Source organism: Ascaphus truei, chromosome 6 (assembly GCF_040206685.1).
Source record: "Ascaphus truei isolate aAscTru1 chromosome 6, aAscTru1.hap1, whole genome shotgun sequence".
NCBI lineage: Eukaryota > Metazoa > Chordata > Amphibia > Anura > Ascaphidae > Ascaphus > Ascaphus truei.
The window spans coordinates 131950616-131970549 of record NC_134488.1 but is presented as its reverse complement, the minus strand read 5'-3'; the positions used below and the strand labels follow the sequence as shown (position 1 = coordinate 131970549).

The 19934-nt window shown below is 43.6% G+C and overlaps 1 protein-coding gene across 1 annotated transcript; it reads right to left on the bottom strand.

Annotated features, from left to right (window-relative positions):
- Positions 1 to 521: 521 nt before the first annotated feature.
- On the bottom strand, positions 522 to 3196 carry LOC142497918 (chemerin-like receptor 1). Its single transcript, XM_075606364.1, has 2 exons — positions 2955 to 3196; positions 522 to 2378 (listed from the first exon to the last, which is right to left on the bottom strand). Exon 2 carries the CDS (start codon positions 2374 to 2376, stop codon positions 1246 to 1248), a length of 1131 nt encoding a protein of 376 aa, XP_075462479.1. The 5' UTR covers positions 2377 to 2378; positions 2955 to 3196; the 3' UTR covers positions 522 to 1245.
- Positions 3197 to 19934: the final 16738 nt, after the last annotated feature.

The window sequence follows — 19934 nt, the reverse complement described above, 5'->3', positions numbered from 1 at the left end:
GCAAGAGACTTTAGGACATAACCCAAATGTCACCTCTCATCACATTGCTCACTAACCCAATTGGAGCACAGTCAATACAAACCAATGGAAACGTGAATGCCCCCTTCAGGCCCGTGATTCATGTGCTCTTATACAACAGGCACCCGACCTGCAGAAGTATTAATAGCTGTGCCTGCTAGCGCCAGCTTTTCTATGCCACCAAAATAAGGTCCTTCTCCGTAAGGTGTTAAGTGTGATGCAAATACAAAAGTGAATTGTGTTTCCTCAGTGTATTGTATGTAGCAAACAGCTTTCAAGCACTTGTGTCAGAAAAGTGACACAGTTGAACAATAAATACATTTTGCTGCTTCACTTCTGGAACCAAATGCAAATTTGTTACATAAATGGGTGCATGACTATTTGAGCACCCATTGAATAGGTGCTCATATCTCTATGCACCTTTATTCAAATGCAGCTCAGTTATTGCGGTACAAGTTGCATGTGTAGGATTCAACATAATATCACAAAGTCAATAACATCCATTAAACCAACTTCAGAATATTTATTGCATTATGGTTGCAGCACAAGTATAAGAAAGCTGAAATGCTGAAGGACGGGGTAGAGAACCCTTACCTCTAGGACTAAATAGCTTATGAGCTAAGGATAAAAACCAAGCGCTTTGTTTCCCCCCCCCCCGAACCCCATTAATTTCAGCTCCGGGGAACCCTGTTTCCGGAGGTACTTACCTCCAGAGTGGGTGTCGGTAGCCACTCCAGGGTTCACATTATGGCAGTTTTTCAAAGCACCCCGGGCCCAGCAGGCCAATAGGAAGCCGTGACGTCACCTGGTGCAGCTTCCTATTGGCCAATGTGACGCGGGAGCTTTAAATTGCGGAAAACTGCAGAGAGATTCTGGCACCCCCATCGAAGGTAAGTATCTCCGGAAGCAGGGGGTCCCGGAGCTGAAATTAATGGGGTTCAGCTCCTGAAACCCCCTGCTTCAAACCTGTATTAAAAAAATGGAGAGAAAAAAAAGCAACTGCATGCATTGCTCCTTTAGAGGTACAGTAGATAATACAGTCATATCTAGGCCTAGTTAGATGAAGGGACCAATGAATGCATACAGTTATATAGTTACAAAGAAGGGAGCAAGCCTACAGATACAAACTCCTCAGGGTGGCTCTGGAGGTGGAAGCAGGGACGTATATCTGATGATCTGCTGCTCTTCCCACTAGTCTAGGAGAACCCATACTTAGAATTCGACACATCAGAGGAACCGGGTTGTTGTCTCTAATGTGGACTTGGATTGAGTCCTACTGGAGCGGGATGCTCGGGTTGGCTCGTCCTTAAGAGCACTTTCAATGACCTGCAGGACAGATTTCCTAATGCGGTGCTGTGCGTTCCGTCCTATAAATACATAAAGGATGGGGTTAACACAACTGTTGATGAAGGCCAGACTGGTGGCCAGAGATGTTCCAATCAAGACTGCCCTGAATGATGAACAGTTGTTTCTTGCATGGTAAGTCAGTTCAAGGAGTGAGAACACATGGTAAGGGAACCAGCAGAGGAAAAAGGTAACCACCACAGCAATGATTACTCTTAGGGGCTTCTTGGAGCATGCCACCAAACGGTTCTTCTTCAGCATTGTGATTAAGATTCCGTAGCACACCACGATAATCAGAAAGGGGATAAGGAAGCCCACTAAAAACCTGGTAATTACCATAGCCTTATGTCTCATCTGCCTTACATTCTGTATGTATGGATCTTTACTGTCCAGGGAGAAGGCATAGTTATTAAAGCATGTGGTCAGTTTGGTTCGGTTGTTAAAAAAGGTGTCCCGGAAGGCAAGAGAAGGAGAGCACAGGATCAGAGCCAGAGTCCACGTAATCACAGCCACAATGGTAGCAAGCCTGGGGTTCCGGTGGTTCTGAGCCCAGACAGGAAATACCACAGATACACAGCGGTCAACACTGATGACAGTAAGAAAGAAAACACTGGCAAACATGTTGAGCATCGAAAGAGAACTTATGAACTTGCACATGAAGTTGCCAAAGGGCCAGTGAAGACCAAGAGCAGTGTAGACAATGGTCATAGGCAGGAAAAGGGTGAAGATGAAGTCAGCCAGAGCCAAGTTCAAGAACCAGGTAGTGTTTACTGTCTTCTTCATCCTGAAGCCTGTAATCCAAATGACCAACCCATTTCCAACCACTCCCAGAAGGAAGGCCACACTGAAGATCACAATGGAGAAGGTTTGGACAGTTTTGATAGTGCTAGAGATGTCTCCACAGACATTGGTCTGCCGTGGTGGTCCTGGAACCTTCGTCTGAGTGACATTATCCAGGTGAGTGGGGAGAAATGTGACATTCTGCAGGGTTAATGAGACATTGGAGAAGTCCATGTCTAAATGAGGAGGTATAAACACTGAATGTTAGGATCGTGTCAATTCAGGTCATAAGATAATAAGCTTCATTTCATTACACATCTATTCCCAGACATTAGTCTTTCTGTCGGGCACCCATCCCCTGAGCTGTCAAAGCTCTGAATCTGTGTCCATTTCCTAAGATTTTTAGCCCTAAAGATGACGGAATGGGTGTCCCTGCATTAACTAATAGTGCTGTAAAAATAGGTTATAGATCTAAATGCAAACCCCCTGCTTCAAAAACTGCATTTAATCTGTCACATAACACACTTCAGATGCTTTAAACGGAATTTCTGTGCAAAATGTTCCGTACTAAATGTAGTATATTCCTTTTACTGCTTTTGTAGCTTGGTGACATCAATGAAATGTTCCTCTGTCTCTAAACACATCTCGTGCACCTCCTGACATGAAGGATAGTTATCAAAGTATCCTAGATGCTAAACAATATATACATAGAAATTACATTGCTTCAGAAGATATTGAGCCATATTGTATTTACAGGGAAGTGTACAGCCCCTTAACATAACATTTCAATAAAAGATATATACATATCTTACCATGCAGATGTGGGTGAGCGCTCCCTCTATCTCATGCAGTTCTGTTCTTGGATAATATCTGTGTGTTCTCTGTACCTTGGCTGTTTCTAACTCTGTACTTTCTCTATCAGTGGATATACAGTATGTACCCTTGTTAATCCTGCTTTTCTGACCAGGCTGTCTCTACAGGATGGGTATTATGTAATACCTGCATCTCTGTGTTCCCTTTCTCTGGTTATTTGTGTTCTGTTTTTGACATTGAAAAGCTCCTCCCGAACGACATCTTGCTTAATTCTGAGGGTGTGGGGTGTGACCGAAGGCTCAGATGACTCAGAGCACAATAACACAGAAGCACATTGACCTCAGGTCAGTTTAATGAATAAATAGAGGAAAGGGGGTGTAGGAAATGGGTGCCTTATATAGAGCCCAAACTACATGAATACGCAGCACTCCAGAATATGGAGCAAAAAAACTTCTAACACAACAGTCCAAACAATGTAATCGTAACGGTGTTGCTTGCAAATGGCATTCGGAAACAAAACTAAAATCCCCTTCTTAATAAATTATATATATCCAATACTACTATGGTTGCTGGGTAAAAGGGTTTGCTCAGGTGCAAGATATATTTCTTGGCCTTATCGTCCTCTTCTTCATAGTGCTCCTGTGACCATGCTATGGATATATTGAACTAGGTGCTCTGCATTTAAGACCATGCACCTGCGATGATTGACAGCCACCGAGCAGTCAAAAGTAGAGGTGGGGGAATTTTGGATGTGGATTTTACTCCCACACGGATTGTCGTAGATCGAGCCCAAAAAGGTAAATCTGCCTTCTCACTGAAAGTTCACATTCGGGAAAGAGAGAAAGACTTTCATTTTAGTAGTGTTGCCATATATGTGTTTTGTATATATTCCCTCAAACCTCTTTCCAAATAACTTAGGGAGAGAGGCCTGTGCTGAAAAAAGCACACCTGAGGTACCCTGGGTGATATGCTAATGTTTATCCCATCCCACACTTCTTAAAATGATCTCCATACCAACTATATAAAGTGGATAAGGTCAAGGCACCTAGTGACTGGAATGGTGTACTAGTGTCAGACCCAAAAGGACTAGAACCCACAACCACTTATTTTCTAGACCGCAGCTCTAGTACAGTAGTGTGAGCGAAACCCTTTACTAGCAAGCAGTGCGCCACTGTAACTGTCTGCTAGCATATCTCCAAAGGATATCTATTCTGTTGATTGTAACCTTGAAAGGATTTCAGGCACAAAGTAATAATATGTACTTAGTGCTTTGAATTACTGAGACCAGGTGAGATGAAATAATTTCCACTTTAAGGATTTTGAATCAGAGCCTCTGCTAATCCAGAGCTCATCCTGTGCAAGCCAATAGGGATTCTCTTACCACTCCCTCTCATTAGGAGTTAGGGTATTTAAGGAAGGAGGGGGATAGCATACACTATCACTCCTATCCTGACGAAGTGTAATCCTTTACGCGAAACGGACCATCGGTTTTAGATGACGTCACTCTTTTGACGTCGGTGGTGGCGACCCGCTGTTTCAGGAGCTCCGGTGTACCGAATACATGGACACACACCCATCTGAACTGGTTGTATAAAGCGCTGATTTATAAATACCTTCTTTACACCTTCATTCCCCCTGAATTTATATAATGATAGGCTTTATGAATGCCTCATGTACACATCTTATGCTATATTGATATAACTCTCTGACTTGTACCCCGTTGCAATGTCTGACGGGCTGGAGCAGTAAGATCAAACATAGGGATCAGGCTGTTCACAGGGTTTGTTGCTATATGTATATACCAGCAGACCAGCCTTTACACTGTGTTTTCCCTAGATGGATGTGTAACATACTATCTTTGACTGCACATTTTGTTGCCAACTGCCTAATGCAAGCAGACCAATTAATAGCATGTGTATATGTTCTGGGTAATGTTGCAATATATATATGCCTTGCTACACTGTGTTAACCCTTTGATGACTGGGCGTAGCCATCTACACACTGACAAGTGTGATTTAAGGTAATCAGCGCATTTTCTATCTTATCAGTAGGAGCTCCATCTGAGGCACCTTATGTATATGCTTTCTGGACATATTCCTATGCATCATATCACACACATTAAGGGATTCCTTCTCCCCTGTATGTCAGGTGCCCCTAGTGGGATTTAGAGGATCCTTATACCCTCGAATTTCGGGTTAGCACCACCTAATTTTAATATTTTCATACATTTACCCTATACCTCCACGTGTGTATTCCCTATTATATGCCAATAAACTTTTTTTTGCTTTGCGTCTTTTGGCAATTTAGGCTACTAGCTTGGGTTTATATTTTGTCCCACCTAATGTTGTTGGTGGGAATTCGTCCACGTCTTCAATGAGGAACTATCTATATATACTGATCACATTTCACTGTGGCTCAGGTACATAGATGATATCCACCTATTGTGGGAGGGTCCCCAAAATCTCCTGTTTGAATTTGTGGAGCATCGCAATACTAACACGTTGAATTTGAGGCTAACTACTGTACTGAATACCATATCTATCACCTTTCTTGATTTGAATATATATGTCGATACTGACCGGAACATTCAAACGAAAGTCTTCACGAAAAGTACAGCTACGAATAGCTTGTTGCTGGCACAAAGCCAGCATCCTACTAGCCTCATTGCAGGAATTGCCATTGGGCAGTACCTCCGATTAAGGAGGATTGCTCCACAACACAGGAGTTCATTATACAATCTAAGGAACTACGTTCTAGATTCCTCAGTCGTGGGTATAATATCAAAACACTCAATAAAGCCTATCATAGGGCACTGCATAGTGATAGGGATTCTCTTCTGTCCTCTAATACACCTAGAACTAAGGACAACCCTACTGTATATGATGTATTGGCACCTATAATAAAAGATCGTGGGCAATAAAAAGAATGTTTGCCCGACATTGGCATCTCCTTTTGTCGGATGTGGATTTAGCTAAGGTTATAGGCCCTAGACCAACCATCACTAGCAGGCGGTCCAAAAACTTGCGGGATACACTTGTCCTCAGTCATTACCAATGGACAAGGACAGAGACTTGGTTGAGCCCCATTAAAGGGGTGTACCGTTGTCAGGGCTGCAAGGCATGTAAACATGTCATTGTAGCTAAGACATTCGCTAATCATGACGGGACACAACAGTACTCCGTGGACAGTTTTATTAATTGCATGACTACTAACACAATTTATCTCATCACTTGCAACTGTGGGAAGAGATATGTAGGTAGGACTACAAGGCAACTTCGTAGACGTATACTTGAACATGTTAACTCTGTCAAGCACTCTACTGGAACCCCAGTTACAGTACAAGACATGTTACACCGTTTCATGACGGAGATATTAAATGCATTAAGTTTATGGGTATATACCAACTCAAATGCTCTGCGAGAGGGGGTAATACTGACCAAATGCTGTTGCGTATTGAAGCACAATGGATTTATAAGCTTAAAACCAGGAGCCCAAATGGGCTCAATGAAGGTTTTACTTATACTCCGTTCATCTGAACTCATTGTCCTCATTCCAATCTCCTTTTAAACCTTACTGACTGTATTTTGGTCCGGATCTATCTGATCGTGTCTATCACGATAACCAGTGTTTGACAATCATATACATTTACACGCCCGGGGTGAGTGGATTTAACCTCTGGGTGAGTAAATATTGGCCCAAGCAGCACACGTGTTTGTTTTTTTAAATTTCCCTGCTCGTGCTGAAATTTTCCCTGCTCGCGCTGAAAAAACAAACACAAAAACCTCCCCCTACCTGATAGCTGATTGGCGTGCGCTCCCAGGCTTTGTGGGCGCGCGGCCAGGCTCTACATGAGCCCGCCCCCAACGAGCGGCCATTCTTTCTGCCTGGAGCTCTGTTGGAGAGTAAGTACTCTCCAATCTCTTCATGCTGCGGCCCCTCTGCTCCTTCCCTGCCTCCTGGTCCCCACATGGCTCCCTACTCCCCACTGCGGCCCTCTGCTCCTGCCCTCTGCGCCTCCGCCTTTGCGTTAGCTCTCCTGTCCCCTTCCCCTCCTCCTGTCCCCTTCCCCTCCTCCTGTCCCCTTCCCCTCCTCCTGTCCCTCGATCCACCGATCGCGGCCGGGGCGGGAGGTCCCCACTGCTGCAGCCCGGTTGGCGTACGCGGGGGGCCCTCACCACGTGCCTCCCACCCACCCTGCCTCCCCAGAGCTTAAAATATGCCCGCCAGCTATCTTCATGACGGCGCAGCTGCCGCATGAGGTGGGGGGGGTTGTCGGCCTGCCCCCCCCCCCCCCCACGAGCTTTATGTCGCCGCGCGGTGGGGGGAAGAAGCAGCCAGCAAACCTGTTTGGCCGCGCACTGCGGTACATGCCGGCGAGGGGAGCAGGACAGAGCTGGGGCCGCTATTCCGGGAGGCTGCAGTGGGCCGGGCCCGAGCAGGTACCGGGGGAAGGAGGGGGGGACGCACACTACCCACTGCAGAACGGAGGTAAGGGGAGGGGATGAACGGAGGGGGGGGGGGGTGAACGGAGGTAAGGTGGGGGTGAACGGAGGTAAGGGGGGGGTGAACGGAGGTAAGGGGGGGTGAACGGAGGTGGGGAGGTGAACGGAGGTAAGGGGGGGGTGAACGGAGGTAAGGGGGGGAGGTGAACGGAGGTAAGGGGGGGTGAACGGAGGTAAGGGGGGTGAACGGAGGTAAGGGGGGGGAGGTGAACGGAGGTAAGGGGGGGAGGTGAATGGAGGAAAGGGGGGGGGTGAACAGAGGTAAGGGGGAGACAGGCTGGACTGGGGAGAGAGCAGAGAGATAGACAGGCTGGAGTGAGGAGAGAGCAGAGAGAGAGAGACAGGCTGGGGTGGGGAGAGGACTGAGAGAGAGACTGGGGGGGAGAGGAGAGAGACAGGCTGGGGAGGGGGCTAAATGCTCCCAGGCAGTCAGTCACCCACCCAGTCAGTCAGTCACCCAGTCAGTCAGTCACCCACCCACCCAGTCAGTCACCCACCCAGTCAGTCACCTACCCACCCAGTCACCCACCCACCCGCAATGTTGTTTTCAGTCTCCTACTTTGAGCTGTTTTAATACAGTGCTCTCAGTCAATGGATCAATCTTGTAGATTTCACATGCCATTTGGCTATTTGTTATAGTGTTTTTTAGGCAGTGATGGTAGTGTATCTGCTCTCCACTTAGTAATATTATGGGCTCTCTATGTGCCTCCTGATGCATTTGTGCTTCTAATACATTACATCTACACTTTTGCTGTGCAAGGAGTGCTAGAGGCTTTTTGCTCTCCTGCGGATCCCATAGCTAATTGTGTCTGCACCCATACAATATACATTTTTCATTTATCACTTATGATTAAATAGTGTGCTTTGAGCAGCACATACTGTATTATACCATTATTATCTGGTGGCCATCTAAAAATCTATGATTTCACCTTCACCCCAATATCCCTACTGCCAACACTATCAATTTACCATCTGTGCTATAAGTTGATCCTGTGGGGTTTTACCCTGGCTGATTGCACCATCAGTCCCCTTTACCCTACTATCATTATTTAGTAGGAGGATTTCCATCTCTATTTATATGGTGACTCTGGTGCTTTTGTTATTCGATTTAATTTCTTTTTAACATCGTTATATACACACTCGGTAAAATATGTTTTAAGTAATTCAATAAAGGTTATATCTTAACTAGTGGTGTGCAACTAAGTGAATTTCCTTCGTAGTACAATCATTTTGTACTCTTTATTTTTGACGATTATTGGTATCTTAAATACTTTTATTGTACAGTTCATACAATTGTACATTATTTCTAACACGATCCGCTTATAATGCGATGTGATTCTTTGGACCCGAAGCACAGCGTTATAAGGGGGCTGAGATGTATATAGCTTCTGCTTTTAACGACTTATACATGAATCTGCAATCCTTTCAATTTGATTTCATACAAGTCCACTAATGGTCATTGCATATCATTACCCAGACTCCCTGGCTGCAATGGAAGCAGTGTTTTTCAAGCAATAATGGGGAAGGGCAGAGTTACAGACCTGTCTGAGACATGCAAATGCACCACAAGTGGTATTTATATTTACTGCACACTGTACAGTGGAGGGTTTTTGTCACTTTTTTTTACCCCCCCCCCCCATGACTTTTTAAATGTCTGGTTATACCAACGTACCAGCGTCACATTGCATAACCAGCAACCAACTTCCTACTGGTGGGACCCAAAAGGTTAAACGACTGTCTATGAATAAGCGTATTGGCCCTGCACTGCTTTAACCCAGGCTGTGCTGAAAAAATGTGTAGTATGGCAGGCATAAGCTCAAAGCAGCCCATGTTAAAATGGATAAGACGTAGAGAGTGACACTCTGTGCTCACTTACATGTCATTACCCAGAATCCCTGGCTGCAATGAAAACACTGTGTGCTAAGAGAAAATAGGGGAAGGCAGCGTTGCAGACCTCTCTGGGACATACAAATGCACCACAAGTGGGATTTTTAAAAAACTTTTCATACAAGTCAAAATATTTTTTTTGTAATATCTTTGATGCATAATTAACATCGGACAATATTTGGCAAAGTATTACACATATAAAAACAAACTCAAACGTTGACTTTTTTTAAAATGTGGACACCTTGTTTCGTCTTTTTCACAGCTCTTATTGAATTTATCCTAGCTGACCCTCTTGTAGGGTTCAGCCTTTTTATTGCAATTTCTGATTCACTTTAAAAAATTTTTATAAATATCTTGTAAAACTACAAAAAACGCTTCTATTTCTTTACACCCAGAAAAAGCATCAGTTACGATTAGATTGAAGTAATGACTAGCGCAATAAACGTATGATGTGTTTGGCGGGGTGGCCCCTCCTCCGAGGGTTTAAGCTCGCCCCGCCCCACTTTCAAAATAGCAGGTTTTATCATGTTCCTGTGTATCAGAGACCCGGTATAGTCTTTCCCCCTCCAGCAAAAAAAAAAGAGATACATGAGGATTTTACCAGGTAGTGTTAGGCCCTGCATACTGGTCATGCCTTGATGTTGGCTGCAGGTTTATAACGCTTTGGCCAAAGGGTTTAACTAAATGACCCTTATTCATTAGCAGATTAGCACTGAGGTATTGCACTATATGTTGTGTCACTTTGGATGTTGCGCTGGGCCTTTCAGTTTTCGTATGATGTGTTGGGTTGAATACTTTTCATTTTAGACTGGACTCCATTATAAACGCCTGTCATAGCGTTTATGCCAATGTATCCTTGTCCACACTATTTGTTTTATATCAATGGACCTTTTTTTTAAAATACGGTATATGCAATTTGTCGATCCATCATACCTTTTGCAGTGTGATCTGTAACTTCATAAAATCCTCATTTGATCTTTTCTGAAAATATCTTGAGTGGCGACAATAATGCAGGAATAGACAGATGACATATTAATTTCAGTTAGCGTTTTCTTTAAGTTCTCTCCAAGACAGTGAATTATTTTGTTCTGCATTTTGGGACAGAATCTTCCGACATACTAATGGCTTGACTCATAATATCAGCATATTTCCTGACTAATTCTACTTGTGACAAAAAGTTGCCATTATCCTCTTATCCTAGTTATTCTCGATGACGATTTAAAAAACAAAACAAAAAAAAAACCACAAAAGTGTTATATTAAACACCCATTCCAATAGCATTCTGTAAAATGATGTCTCATGCCAAATTATAGCCCTGCTTCTTTATCAACAGTTTTGTTCTGTTTTCAATGTTCTTGACAGAACATGTTCCCACATGTATAGTACAGCTATGTACTTTCATTTTTTTAAAAGGTCTTGCCAATCTCTAGTTCCTGAATGCCATTGATCTTTTCTATTAGTTGAAAATAACCAACAAGGTTCACAATAAGTCCGAAACCGTTGAATTTGACCATATTTACCGCAGTGTATGTCTCTGAAAATCATCTATTGTTTTGTGCAAAATAGTTTCCGAACGGTCCTGTTGGTTCGCACGATGCAGAAGTAACAATGTATCCGCCTGATGTCATTAGTCATAACATTATCCATACACATTTCCCATGTCTGTCGTATTATTGTTCCTTTTAGTTTTTTCATCTTTAACCATTTCCTTATGGTTAAAGTCTGCTTCTTAAACAAACAAAGATGCCCAAAGCTACTTCCAATGTGACAATAATACACAGTACAATACCTATATATTCTCTTGAAAAAGGGTCATTTAGTTTAACCCTTTGGCCAAAGCATTGTAAGCCTGCGAGCCACATCAAGGCAGACCCTGTTCGCAGGTCCTAACACTCCCTGGGTTAAAATGCTTGTAAACCTGAATAATTACAGTAAGAATGATCTACATTGGATCTGTCGTAACCTAGCAAAATGAAACTGAGCTGCAAGCTTGTAAAGTGGGGAGGGGCGAGCTTAAACCTTCCAAAAGCAGCTGAGACCAGCTGCACATAGTTAATAAACACACAGATACCCAACAAGCTCTGAGAAACCCTTAACATTACCACACAATATCTGCTTCTTTACATTTTTAGTTTTCTTCTTCATAATTTTCATATTCTGATGCTTCACACTCTCCAATGTCTTTCGGCTGTTCCGCCGTTTTGCTGCCATCTTGTTGAGCCGTTTTGCTGCCATCTTGTTGAGCCGTTTTGCTGCCATTTTATTGAGCCGTTTTGCTGCCATTTTGTTGAGCCGTTTTGCTGCCATCTTGTTCTGTTGTTTCCATATCTCCTTGCTTTATGGCATTACTGTTTTCACCTTGATTGATGTTTTCTTGTGAAGTATCGTTTGAGTGACTTAAAAAGAAGCAGCTAATTTTAGGTATTTTTCTTACTTTTTTTTCCCCCAAGACTTTTTTCCATCTTTTCTTTTTTCTTTTAGATGCTCCGCTATTTTTTTCTTTGGTTCCATAATTATCTGTTCAATTTTAATACGGATATTATTTTTAACATTCATGTAAATGCCCTTTAAAATAACGGATAGGAATATATTATTAAAACAAAATGTTTCTGATTTTAAGGTTTTTTTTCCATTACGTACATTTCTCAAATCCATTAGGATTTAATTTCTGTTTCGGTTTCCTCCTTTTGTTCTTTTCTCATTTTTTCTAACATCATGAAATGGTAAATTGTACATTTATCTTAAATAATTGGTTATTATTCAGTAAACAACCTTGATTACTAACAACAAATACCCTGAAATGATTCTCTCATGTGGTCCATGTCAATGATACGTAGAATCTTGTTACAGTAAATGGGACAAAGCATTCTTGTCAGTAGCCACACTTGTAAAGCATCACAAAGCAACAAACCTTAATGCAATAAACGCTGTGAGTTAGCATTAGAGATAAATATTTTGTCAAATAATATTATAGGTTATTCTCTGGGAGAGGAAAGTTTGCCTTGTGCATGCATTAGGGAGAAATACTTCCAATAGATGCATTTTTGTTGGTGTTGAAAAATGTCAGAGACATTTATTATTAGGGTTGATTGATGATTTATATTTATACTAACAACATTTATTCAAAAGTAAAAATGAAGCCGACCTTGTAAGTTGTAGTACTAACAGCGTGACAGCGTTACTTAGTCTGACGCAAAGGAGCAGCAGTGGGTCACGAAGCCAAGAGCATGGGAACAGCAGGTAGACTCTTCTTCTGGTAACTTCGGATGTATTCGTGGCTGCCGTTAGGGGGGCCTGAAATTATACTATGCTTGGTCCTGTGTATTTATATTTCTCTCACTTTTCCACCCCCCTCACTCTCTCCGCCTCTCCTCTCTCAACCCCCACTTCTTCTTGCTCTCTTCCCCCCCTTCTCATTCTCACTTCATTCCCCTCCTAACTCTCACCGCCCAGACACTCACCCCCTTTCTCTCAGTCCTCACATCTCTCACTCAATCCCAATCCCTTTTTAGTCAATTCCCCATCCCTCACTTAATACCCCTTCCCTCTCACTCAATCATGCCACCCCTCACTCAATCCCAAACCCCTATCACTCAAACCCCATCTCTCACTCAATCCCCAATCTCTCACTCAATCCCCCATCTGTCACTCAATACCCCTCCACTCTCACTCAGTCCCCCCATCTCTCACTTAGTTCCCATCACCTCACCCAATTCCCCCACCTCTTACTCAATCCCTCACTTCCACTCCATCTCACCATTTCTCACTCAATCCCCCCAAACACTCACACATTCATTAACCCACCGCCCTCACAAGAATTTAACTTTGGCAGGGTTGATATTTAGGCCTCCTTTGAGCTTGGTCCCGTCAAATTGGTGGTAACTGCTGAAGGCAAAGAAGAGGTGGTCACATCAGTGACGCCGGTCAGGGACAGAAGTAGAAACATAGTGTTCAGCCACTGCCCAATTTCTGACTGAGTCACTGTGAAACAGGCAGGAGCAGGGGAGGAGGTTTGGCCGCGGATTGAGGCCCTTGGCAAAAGAGGTCGTCCGTACTCGTTATTGTGGGCAAAAGAGGAGCTGGCCGTTCGGCACATACTCAGCACCCGTCGGTGCTCGGCACATGCACAGCACCCGCCGGTGCTCGGCACATGCACAGCACCCGCCGGCGCTCGGCACATGCGCAGCAGAAACAGCACACACTGAGAGACGGAGACACAGAGAGACAGGCACCCAGACACACACACAGAAACAGACAGACGCAAACACACACACACGAGGAATTCACAGTTAGTTCTAAGTCAAAATTATTTACGTTTGGCACTGAAATTGTGTTTTGATTTTTTAATTAAAAACATCACCATCACACATACAATTTCTGTGAGAAAACAGTGACAATGACAAAGAAGTTTCACTTAAAATGCTCATGTTCGGCACACACACTTTTTTTTAATACAGCCATGCCCCGCATAATATGGCGGGTTCCGTTCCAGGCCACCGCCGTAAAGCGGAAATCGCTGTAAAGCGGGGCCCTACTGTACTGTATTGTATCTTTGAAAATAGAGATGCAGAGCTGTAAATTGACTGTTTTGCTGACAAATGGCATCTGACAAGGGGTTGCACACAGACTAAAACTGTTGTTTATCTGGCTGGCACTAATCAGCTGCTGAGTGCGTCATGCTGAAAATCGCTGGAAAAAACGGAACAAGCGCTGAACCTAATGAATATGGCTATACATTGGGAAACGCTGTTTGAGCAGAACAATGTAAAGCGGAGCGCCGAAAAGCGGGGCCCTACTGTACCAAATCTGCATTTTGGTGGAGGGATCTGATTTGATCTAAAAAATCATATCCCAGAATGCAGGGAAAAGATTAATTCAGCAGGGCCTATACAATGGGCGCCAGTTCCACAGCTGTAGAGTAGCACATAACTTAACCATAGATTCAGATGTAGCCAAGGGGATTGTTCTCGCTTGCGCATTATGGTGTGATGTTTTCTGTGATGTTTTGCGTTTTCACTGCCCTGTAATCCCATAGAAAATCTGAGATATTCTGTGTTATAACGTAATATTCTGGGTCATGAACATGTGCAATAATCTTAGCTACCTCTGCATGCAGCCATCGTTGAAACTCCTTTTAAAAATGCTGTAGTTAGAATAGGGCATATTTACTAAACAAGTGCCAAAGAAATGCACCAGCTTTCACCAGCACCAGCTCTAGTGACTGAGCTCCAGATCAGAACCAGCGCTAACACCACCCTAACTCCTGTTACTAGTTTTAAATACCTGGGCATATGGTTTGACTCCCACTTAACATTCGGAATGCACATTGATACCCTGACATCCAAAACCTATGCCAAACTAGGTGTACTTTACAGGAACAAATCCTCCCTAAGCATGCTGGTCAGAAAGCATATCGCACAGCATATGCTAATGCCAATTATCGACTATGGAGACATAGTATATGGCTCGGCATCCCAAACCCACCTTAGCAAACTTGACACCCTCTACAATTCAATTTGTCATTTTGTTCTCCAATGCAACTACAACACACATCACTATGAAATGCTCAAAGAACTAGATTGGTCATCACTCGAGTATGGTGCAAAGTTCACCTTTCCTGTCTTGCCTTCCAATACTTTCTGGGCAAACTACCAGCTACCTGAACAAGCTCCTCACCCCTACCACACGCAGCACTTATCATCTGAGATCAGACTCCAAAAGACTGTTCATGGTCCCAAGGTTCAACAAAGTATCCGGCCGTTCCTCCTTCTCTTACCGTGCACCCCAAAACTGGAACAGTCTACCAGAGACTCTCACATCCACCACCAGTCTAAGTTCTTTCAAAACTAAAGCTGTCTCACATTTTAATCTGGCCTGTAACTGTTTCATAAGCCCATAATATACATCTTCTTTAACTGTGCATGCAATATATTGTATATAATGTATACCCTGTTCATTTATGTAACTGTATCTGTAACCATGTATTATTTGTCATTTTAACTCTATGCCCAGGACATACTGGAAAAGGAGAGGTAACTCTCAATGTATTACTTCCTGGTAAAATATTTTATAAATAAATAAATTAATTAATTCATTAAATAAGCTTAAACAATAAATGCCTATTGCTTTCCATCAAATCACCTTATTCTGTGATAAACATGGTGCTGCTTTTGCCCCTGCCCTATGTTAGTGGATAACTCCCAACGTTTCAGCCCAGCATCGTGTCACTGTACTGCCAGCAGAATAGAAGAGAAGTCCCATTTTCCCTGCGGAGAAATGGCGTCAGCGAGTGTGATTTTTCAGTACAAGAACAAAAAATGTGGACTAGGTTCATAGAAAGAGGCTATAATGCTAAGGACCTAGATAGGGACGTACAGAAAGTAAATCATTAAGAGTTAAAGTGAAGAGAACAGGAATCACCAGGACTTAGGATGAGCACTATAAAGAGAGGACCCTGAGGTGTGAGACATTTAAGCCATATCATAGGAAAAGGCTGACCTGACAGCCGAAACGTCGGCTATGTTCTGGTTACCATACAGTTCTGTTTTTGTAAATCCGAAGTGCTTATATGTTCTTCTCACATTGGAGCACCCGTATAAGGATCCATTCATTGGTGTTTACAATTTTTGGTGTGCAACATTTCCGATATTTTTCTGTCATATGTAAGAAACATGTCCATGAAATACCTTACATTTGACCCAGATAATTCTGCACTTTATGCCCCTTCAGATGTGGTGGCCAGCCTGAGTTTTATGCCGCCAGAAAAGATAACAACAGTAATAGACAGACACATATTTCCAAGTCACTGGGAGTAACGCCGGATCTGCTGCGCTAACCCGTAACGGAGATTCAGGAATCTGGGGGATAATTTCAATTCAGTGGCCACTACCAAGTTTGTTTTCACTTGTTACTTTACACGGCCACATACCATTTCAAATTGTATTTTTTTAAATGAAATATAACATAAAGTGAATGAGATCCACAGTGAAATAACCTGTATTAAATATTGCGACACTAATACTTACCACTGAGTATTGCAACTAAAGTTTGTGATGGGAGAGATGTGGATTTTGGGTACCACTAATTGAGATAACATTTAACTATAATACAGAAAATGTGGGTGCTTTATTAAGCCCTCTACGCACCTGCTTTCTTTCTCTATCTTCCATATGTTTTGGTAAATTATTTAATTACTTTTAAGTGATCAGATATTATAAACCCCGCGGCCTCTTACCTACTGTACTTGGCAGTGAATCCCACAGTATTCTACTTAGGGGTAGAGCCTCACAGGTTCATTAATGACTTAATGAGATGTTAACCTCCGTTCAGCTAACGGATATCTTCAAAGATCACTTCCTGATGAGTAAAGTGCGGTGTTCAGCCGTAACGAGCGCTGCGTTACTATAACGGACGCTAGTGCTAATGATACAAGAGGCGTTCCCCGTTACAGCGCCCATCCCCAGAGCTCTGTTACAGTTACCGCAGGGATTTAGTGCTACGTTAGCTCGGTCAGAGATAAGGGCGACGTTACTCACACCCAGGCCCCGTGTAGGAAACACTCACACCCACGATTTGTAGATGAATATCCAGATCCATTTCACACAGTACACGTGGATGATGAATAAAAGGAACATGCCACGCCGCAGTGCCACGTTTCAGGCCCGTACACGGCCTTTCATCAGGTAGGTGTGTCACATCCAGACCCTGAAATAGGTCTGCCACGGGTTCTGGATAAGTGTAAGACCACAGGTCTGATTTAACTATAATATTGTGATTTACAGGGTTATTTCCCTCTCCTGTCTTCTCTTTTATTTACTTTAACGAAACACCTATTCAGGACCTGCGCGGGAATAACGCCGCATTTAGGCAAGGCTGACTTAACGCCATGTTATTCGAAGCTGACGCAAGACAGCGCTAGCGTCACATGGCGCTAATCCTCTGCTGATGACATCACTCATAGAAGTAATTTTTGCATATATTTAGCTTTGTGGATACTCGTTAAACTCAGGGAGGCCAACGGACGTTACCCATTCTCATAAGTAGTCCAGATGTAACAGCCTCTGAGGGTCTGCCCCCGGGGGGGTAACTCACTGAAATTAATGGATATTGGTGCAAATGAGAGTAGTTTGACTGCTTTGCATCAAATGACATAATTGTACGCGGCACCAAACCAGAATGTCACTGGCATAATGTGGGAATATTAACACGCGCGATGATTCCAATGTAATTTTAATAACTCGGGACGCCGACTGCACATAATTGTTGAAATTAGATTTTAATGTCCTGGGAAAGCAAACCGAGATTTATAGTCATTTTCGGAATATTTGAAGGAGGTTAATTGCAATTTACATTTTAAATCTCAGAGAATTAATGACATTTTCGGAGATTATTATTTGTAGCAATAACAATGAATTAATTTAAATTAACTTTACAGGGAAGAATACATTTGAGCCTTTCAAGGCTCAGGGTGTAGGAATTAGAAATATCTCAACCTCAAACATATCTGGGTTGCTTAAAATATTAGGGCTACTTGAGAATGCAAATACCGCTAGTGCTGTAAAAGTTTTAATTATTTGGATTTCAGAACCATCTATTAAGAAACTCAAACAAATCTCATTTTGTTTTCAAGATGAGATGAAACAAGACACAGATGTAGCAAATATTCTTTCTCCTGCTGGCAAAGTTTTCCACCCAGAAGACTAGTAAATTGCCTACGTGTGTAAAGAATTCAGGCGACAAATGTATAATATCTATATATATATATATATATATATATGCAATGTGACCGTCACATACTGTGTGTCTGGGAGAGGTGCAGTATGTATGCTTTCCAGCATGCAGGAGGTTAAACTCCTCTGGGGAGAGAATCTGCAGGTCATGTAATTGATGCAGACTGACCTCCTGATTGTATGGGGTTTAAAAGGCAGTCAGCAGGCTGCCAGAACTGAGAGACTTTCCCAGCCCAGTAAGGACGCCGGTTGGAACGGTTACCCAGGCCTGCTGGCCAAAGTGCCGGCGGAGACCGGCTGGAACCCCTACCCAGCAGACGGAAACTGAACCACTCTGCTGGAGGGCTCACCTGTGAGGAACCTGCATTCCACAACCTGCTGAGGACGCAGAGCTGCCTTAGGCCGTGATTATACACAAAGCGTCCTGCGGCGCCGTGCTGCGTGCTGCCACGCGGCTCAAAATCAAATTGCAACAATACAATGAAAGTGTACATACCTAGCACGACGCGCGTGCAGACAGGAACTGCAGGGCGACAGACAAGAGAACAGACATGGGAATTTGTTTTCTTCCGGCGACGGCCGTGTCACGTGAGCGGTTCAGCCAATGAGGGCGAACCGCTCATAGCCAATCCTGCGCCACGCCTCCCTGTCTCCTCCGGCTGCCTCCTGCCTGCAATGTACATGTCACTCGGCCGGATCGCATAGATGATGTCACGAGAACGCGCGCCCAGTCAGAGGTGGTATAATCGAATCCTAAGGCTACGGCCTCAGTGCGCGCGCGTGCGAGCAACGGAGCGCCTTGCGGCATTCGTGGCCTTCACCCGAGCAATCTGAGGACTACAGATCACTCGTGATGGGGAGGCATGGTGAGGGCGTGATGGGGATGAGGCCATGATATCACGCGGCTGATTCGCCCTCATTGGCTGAACTGCCGACCGTGACATGGCCGTTGCTCGGCCTGCTGCGCCAAAAGTCAAATTTCTTGACTTTTCAAAACCTGTTGGCGCTATCATGCTTTGTGCATGCGCACTCACTGACTGGGACCCGCCCCATAGAGGGCTGTCTCTTGTTCGTGCCACGCATGCCGGCACACGCTCTGTCGCGATCACTGGGGACGAGGCCTTATCTGCAGGTTGTCACCGTTCCAGAGAGATTTCCTGGAGACTCCAGGCATGGGTTCCCAGCACCTCAGTTAAGGACGTTATATTTTTTGATTCCAGACGTTTACTGTAATGTGGGATGTTTAAACTAGAAATTAGACTAGCTACCCAGTTGGTTAGTTAGCGCCATGGCTGTGTAGGCGGTCTCCCTAATGTTGAATAGTTTGTTTTATGGTTTTGTTTTGCCATAAAGGGACAGTGTTCCTGCAATATCTATTGTTGCTGTGGAGAAATAAACCACATAAGGGTTTGTTACAGCCTAAAATGCACCATGTGGACTCTTACTGACCCTACCACGAGGCCGTCCTGCCACAACATACATTTATATAGGCGCAATGAAAAGAATGGAATATGCATACTGTAGCTGTGGGAAACGATCTGCAAACATGTAACTGAAAATGTAACAGCGATATGGTGAGAAAGACTATCAAAGAAAACAAAAACTTAACAAAGACAAAGCGGCGACTTATGATTTCCAAGAAGAAAATTATTGCAATCAAACAAGATGATAGATCAACAATAAAAGGCCATACACTTTTCATAAAGGGAGTGGAGAACTTCTATATAAAATTGTACGCAAACACAGGTGACACCGGACATAATCCAGCAGAGGAAGAGAGAGAAGGAACCAATGATGTACAGTACCATGTGTCCTACGAGAAGAAGTGTCGAGGGCAATAACATCCATGAAGAATGGGACG